Source organism: Sinocyclocheilus anshuiensis, unplaced genomic scaffold, assembly GCF_001515605.1.
Source record: "Sinocyclocheilus anshuiensis isolate Anshui unplaced genomic scaffold, SAMN03320099.WGS_v1.1 scaffold30, whole genome shotgun sequence".
Classification (NCBI taxonomy): Eukaryota; Metazoa; Chordata; class Actinopteri; order Cypriniformes; family Cyprinidae; genus Sinocyclocheilus; species Sinocyclocheilus anshuiensis.
The window spans coordinates 491,301-498,165 of NW_015542336.1; the positions used below are offsets into that span (position 1 = coordinate 491,301).

Below are 6,865 nucleotides of genomic sequence, written 5' to 3' on the forward strand. Positions count from 1 at the left end.
CTAGTGGTCAGTCACTGGGTTTTTATTTCCTCAGTTTGTCTCTATTTGCTGACTGAGATCATGTGGATGTCAGGCAGGAATCATGAAGGATTTTGAGTGTGTTTGTCAGAGCTTCTGTCCTGCCGTCTGTTTCATAATTGATGGACAGACAGATGTAAAAAAGAGGCGAGCCGCGCATGATTCTGAAGGGCACGACATGAAAGACTGACAGATATATATATATATATATATATATATATAGAGACAGAGAGAGAGAGAGAGAGAGAGAGAGAGATGCTGATTGGTCTTTCAGGACTCCATGGCAACAGATACTGAGTGTGTGTTTGATGAGAGATGAAGCATCAGACTGTAAGAAGCTCTTCATGTTGATCTGTGAGTAAATCTGACCTCTTCATCAGGTAGATGTTGTTTCTCATTCACTCTCTCTTCCTAAACTGGGTAAATGTTATATTATTATAATTGTTATAATAAAAAATTATAATTTAATATTATATTAATTTATATATAACTTCATTATTCATTCTCTCGCTCTGCACATATATGCATATATATATAGATATATAGAGAGAGAGAGAAAGAGAGAGAGACTGAGAGGGAGACTGACAGAGAGATATATATATATAGAGACAGAGAGAGAGAGAGAGAGAGAGAGAGAGATGCTGATTGGTCTTTCAGGACTCCATGGCAACAGATACTGAGTGTGTGTTTGATGAGAGATGAAGCATCAGACTGTAAGAGGCTCTTCATGTTGATCTGTGAGTAAATCTGACCTCTTCATCAGGTAGATGTTGTTTCTCATTCACTCTCTCTTCCTAAACTGGACTTCCTAACAGTTTCTCTCTTCATCTCATTCTCATTTCTTGCTGTGTCTCTCTGTTTAGTGTTTCAATCTGCTTTAATCTTCACATCATTTATGATGTTGCTTCCAAAATAATTTGACTTTAGTTCAAGTACATGCTAAGATCATGTTTACTTTAATATAAACCATGGAACTGTGTGATTACCAAATTCATATGGCATTGTTTCTTCATTATAGTTTCTTTAAAGGATTACCTTCATGATCTGTGTGCAAAAAACATTGAAATACCACAGTGATTTTTTATAATTGCAACTAAAGTCAATCTATGAAGTACTTTCCTTCTTTGTTAATCAGAAGTAGAAATGTATCTCTTGAAATAATAAATCTATTTTTATATTATAGTTTATGGATGTTGCTAACAGATTAACCCGGGAGTTTTCAATCTTTTCTTTGCCAAACATGATTATGCTAATGTGAGAGAACCCCATACAACACTTTATACTATGAAAAATATTATTATAAATATGTCTAAACATTTGTTTTTTTTTGGTAAATACATTTATTATTATGTACTGTGATAGTACTGTGTATATTTGTTTTGATGCATTTATTATTTATTTATGTGTTTGTTTGAATCTAATGTTTATTTTTAATCAATAATTTTTTCATTTATAATAATCTGTTTATTAATATTTTTCCTATTAATATTTTAACTTTTTTCACACTTTTTCTTTAAACATTTACAGAATCAATACATTTAACTCAACTGATTGTTTTACATGTTCTTTTTTGTTTATTTTAATTTAATGTTTATTTATTTATTCAATGTAATCTAATTCTAAGTTATTTATTTTAGCCTTATAATTTATTTTCTACAGTTATTAAACATTTAGAGTTTATTTTAATTTTATTTATTTTATTCAGATGTTTATTTATTCTATTCAATTCTATTTTTAGTTTATTTATTGTCTATTAACCTTATTATTCAGAATTGATTTCACATATTTTACATAAACATTTAGAAAATCCTCTACCTCCATATTTTTTATCTTATTTTTTAAAATTTGTTTTAAACTGTTTATTCATTTATTTTATTTGTTTATATTATTTTTGTTTATCATTTATTTATTATTACTTTTATACACTATTTCTCTAAATATTTTTATGGACCTCCTATCACCTCCTTGCGGCCCCACAGAGGATCTCTGGACCCTAATTAAATAAAAAACCCTTGCCTAGACAAGTAATATATGAGTTTGTTGGCTTGAATTGTGTTGTTTGTCACTGCAAATGATTGAACAGGAGTGATCTCTGTATTAATCTGCAGTGTGAACGTGGCCTTTTAGAGCTGAAGACACTGATCTCTGCTGCTCCTCCAGACTCCATCATGGACAAAACTCCAGAGAGTTGTGCTGGACTCGGGATCATCGCCAGTGAAATCGTCAAAACTAGTGAGGACTGCCGAAAGCGTCACACGGTTGACCTCCGGCCCGCTCCTCTCTTCCGTGCGCTGGGTCTGACGGGTCTGTCTGCTAGTTTACCGCCCCACCGTCGCCTGCGTTCAGTCTTAAACACGACCCGAAGCACATTGGGTCAGTCTGTTGATCGTCCTGACCCGTTAATGGATCGACCTCACCGAAATTCACCCTTAAATGGACTCAAATGCATTCAAGACAAGCCACTGCCCAAGATTTTACATGCAAACCATCAGAAAGATGAGATATCCATGAATAAAGAGCCACCAATGGTCGGCGTTCAGCGCTGGCATCACGGCCAAAGGACAGCGAGGACCCGCGGCAGAGACACAGGAATTAGGACTGAAAAGGAAGAGTATTTGTTTGAAGAAGTTTGGCGGGAACAGACACCAAAGGTGATGCGAAAAAAGAAAAATAAACAAGTAAAAAATGAGGCGTCAGACCTCAGCCTGTGGATACAGAGTTTAGAAATAACAGACAGCAAGAGGAAACAAGCCACAAAACGACACCGGAGCAACTCTAGTGGGCGTGGCAACTGGGCGGAGTCTTTGTGTAAAGGGGCGGGGCAAACACAGAGAGACCGACGCCCACACTTCCTGCCGCCCATCACTCAAAGCGACTGCTTGCTTAACGTCCCTCTGCTCCTTCCAGACAACTCCCCGCCTCCGTCGCCCTGCTCTCCGTCAGAAATCCTGCTCTTTCCTCTGTCTGTTCCTCACATCCAGCCTTTTCCCAGAGAGAGGAGAGGAGACGCTGCAGCTCAACGCGACTGACACTATCGCTCATTTCATGAATGAAATATACAATACCAGTCAAATGTTTGGACAAACCTTTTTTCTTTATTATTAGCGCATTCTAAAATAAGACTAATGTCATGAAAACTCTTATATAACACAGATGATAGTCTGAGAATGATGTGATTAAAACATGAGACCAATGAAAACTCGCTTTATATATGAGCTTCTTTGTCTGGATTCACTGAGAAACATGCGTGATGAGCACGTGATGAAAAAAAAACATAAAATAAATAAATAAATAAATGTTAATTTTGTACAATTTATATCTGTGTACAAACTATATGGACATTTCACTCAAAAGGAAATTATTCCTATTATTCCACTTTAAATGATTCAAAACCTGTTTTGAGTTTCTTTCTTCTGTTGAACATAAAAGAAGATGTTTTGAAGAATGTGGGTAATCAGAGAGTTGTTGGTCCTCACTGACCTCCACAGTATGGAAAATAAAAATGCTATGGAAGTCAGTGGAGACCAGGAACAGACAGGGCTACTTGTTGATGGAAAAAAAGGAAAGAAAGAAAGAAATCACACAATTGTTAACACAAATGTAAAATAAATGTAGTGTAATTTGTGGAATAAAAACATTTTATTAAATGATAGCATTAAAAAACAGCTAATCTAAGTCAGAGTTATTATAGTTAGCTAAGAATTGTAATAAAAGTGTAATATAAAATTATTATAAATAGCATTTTTGTTTTAGCTAGTTGCCAAGGCAACATTTCTTATTTTAATTTAAAACAAAATGACTAAATCTTTAAATTAAAATGAAAACAGAAAATGTAATATATATATATATATAGAGAGAGAGAGAGAGAGAGAGAGAGAGAGCGAGAGAGAGAACACTGAAACACACGTCTCCCTGACATGGCTGCATCAACACTACTGCTGTTCCTGAAACCACGCCTTCTTTCTTTGCGTGCACATTTGGGCGGCATTATGCTAATATTACCACATAGTGAGGTAGATATGTGGGGGCGTGTTAGAACGAGCCGTTTTAGGTAGGCGTGGCTGACTCTTAACTTTTATAAAGAATATCTCTTTGGATTTGAGACTTTAGTCTTTGCAACTTTACAGATCTTCTTTATGCACCAAGAGCTTGTAACACTCCAAAGAGAAAGGAAAACTTGAGATCGCATCATATGGCCCCTTTAATTAAAACACTATCACTATGATGCTAAAATAACACTGATCTACATTCATATTCACATTTAAATTAGTATACAAGAACTTTCTCAACCAAAACTGACCTGAACTGAGCTAACTTTGAAAATAAATTCAGCACATACACAAACGTGTGAAGAAAGTACGCTTTACTGGATTTGATCTTTAATGATACAGCTTTAAATGCTGGTTTTTGGTTTAGCACAGTGTTTCTGCTTACAACATTTGAACCAACAACAGAAAGTCTGATGATACCCAAGACGTTTCACACTGAAAAAACAAAACAAAAACCTAACATTTCTTTCCTCAACACTTTTTCTCTCTCCCCAGAAAGCCTTTTTTCTGGACAAGTCGTGACTCCTAAAATGTGCGGGATTCACAACACATCATTGTTTCTCATTAGTCAGATTTGAGAAATAACATGATTTATTTGAACCTTCACCATGTGTCTTAATTCTGTGCAGCGTAACACTTGATTAATAAATGTAGGGATAAGGTAATGAATCAAAATATATTACCATAAAAGAAATCCAGGCATGGAGATCGTAGTTTTAACAGTCCCTGATGTTTCCATGTTTTCTGTGACTGAACTCTGAAAATATCTGGATATACTGTGACTGAAATGAAGTGACTTGATATTAACTTCACCTCAGCAGACAATGGTGGATCTTATAAAATCAATCATTTAAAAGTTTGATTAATCTCACGAAATTAATTGTATTATTTATTGTTTACTGATCTGTTGTATAACAGCAGTGTGAGTGTGTCTGTAGTGCTGGATATCAGTCATGTGATCAGCTGCGGCCCAATCACAGCCGTACTGATATTCAGAATAACAGCACTCTTACTCGTGTGTTATGGATTAAATATTGGAAACATGATGAAAGCAGGAAGATCCAGATCTACAGATTACAGACTATCGAACGGTAAGATCTTTAGAGGTTCAGACCAACACCAGAAGAATGGCAAGACAGTGTCAGTGAAGGTGGTTGTGAATGTGTGTAGATGTGTGTTAGTTACAGGATCAGAGAACGACACTGTTCCTCTGTCACAGTCCAGACGAACTCTCACACGATCAAGATTCTGTTCAACACAGAAACCAAATTTTGTGACTGGTGAGCGAAATGGAGATTCATGATGCTGCACACACCAGACATCATCAGTGATGAAGAAATAATATCTCTTCCTCTGGTTTGATGCTGTAGTTACTCCAAGACTCCAGCATAGACTCTCTTTAACCTCCACATCCCAGCAGTGTGTTCCTGAGTTAAAACCCTCTGAACCCAGAACACAGGAATAATCATCAAATCTCTCTGGATTATCAGGAACTGGTTGCTTGTTCTCGCTCCATCTCAGACTGGTCAGATCATCAGACAGGACGAGATGTGGATTTGCAGTGTTTGGATCCAGAATCACCGGAGCTGAAGAGACACAATCAACAGCTGCTTTTATTCTGATGTTCATATAATGATCAGGAGTGAACACAGATTATTATGAATTATGACACTGTTGATCAAACACATCAGACATTTTCCTCCAATCACTCAGTGTTGTTTGTTTCAAATAAATTTTTATTAGCAGTGTTTAATGGTATCAGATACAAACATTAAATGTGTTATCAAGAGAAACTGATATTTTGGAAAAGTTTAAATAAGAATCAATCAATCAGAGCTGTTGAGATTAAACACTGAAACGGTAAAAAATTCAGTGTATGAAACTCTAAGTATCTTCAGCATCATCTGATCATCTTCATTAAACTGGCTCTTACTGTGTGTGTGAATAGTTTGTTACTGTCTGTTGTGTTTGACTTAGTAATTAATAATCTGTCATTGTAATATTGTAAGATATATTAAAATCTCTGTGGTGTGAGTATAAATAAGGTGTGAGTAATTGAAGCAGGTTCATCTGGTAAACACATCGATGTCAGACTTTGTTCCTTGTTTTGTGTGTGTTTAGTTCTCCCTCGTGTTTCCTTATGCCCATATTTGGTTTTGTTCCTGTTCTCGTTGTCTCATTATTAGTGGATTCCCCGCACCTGTCTGTCCCTCGTTAAGTTTAGTATAAATGTGTAGTCTGCCTCGTTTCCTTGAGTCTTATTAAACGTCATCCTGTGTTTGTACTCCAGCGCTCCTGATGTTAGTATGCCTCTCTTTTGGTTTGTGTTATTAAAAGTCAAGTTTGTGTAAGTCTTCTCCTCGTTTCTTTGACGCATTGTGACACTCATTAGCTGAACGGACTCACATCAGTGTTTCTTCACTGGAAAAAACGAAATACGTGAAGCAGCACTTTTCTAGAAACCCTTTCAAAATGGCAGGATTCATGAAAACCATATGAAAAAATTTCTTACAATAAATAAGTTTTAATTAAAAAATAACTATTTGAAAATTAAATATAACATTCAATATTTATTTTCAACTGTCACTTTTGATCAATTTAAAACATATTTGCTGAATAAAAGCATTCATTTCTATAACACACACACACACACTTGTATATGTGTTTTATGGGACTCTCCATATTACGCCTTAATGGTTTTTCTGTGGTACAAATTTTCTATCCCCCTGTAACGGGGCTGACGAGACGTGAGACGTGTGGATCCATCTGCAGGCTTTATTAAAGAGAAGTGGTAAACA

At 35.7% G+C, this 6,865-nt stretch overlaps 2 protein-coding genes across 2 annotated transcripts in view; one reads left to right on the plus strand and one right to left on the minus strand.

Annotated features, from left to right (window-relative positions):
- The first annotated feature begins 388 nt into the window (after positions 1-388).
- On the plus strand, positions 389-3,278 carry LOC107691097 (uncharacterized). The gene is made up of 2 exons (XM_016489574.1): positions 389-398; positions 2,146-3,278. Exon 2 carries the CDS (start codon positions 2,187-2,189, stop codon positions 3,045-3,047), a length of 861 nt encoding a protein of 286 aa, XP_016345060.1. The 5' UTR covers positions 389-398; positions 2,146-2,186; the 3' UTR covers positions 3,048-3,278.
- Positions 3,279-5,125: 1,847 nt separating this feature from the next.
- The window catches only part of LOC107691112 (tripartite motif-containing protein 35-like), a 5,645-nt gene continuing 3,905 nt past the window's right edge, over positions 5,126-6,865 (minus strand). Inside the window, exon 5 of the mRNA XM_016489586.1 lies at positions 5,126-5,653. Within this exon, the coding sequence (XP_016345072.1) occupies positions 5,142-5,653 (512 nt within the window). The 3' untranslated portion in view covers positions 5,126-5,141. The remainder of the gene's footprint in view (positions 5,654-6,865) is intronic.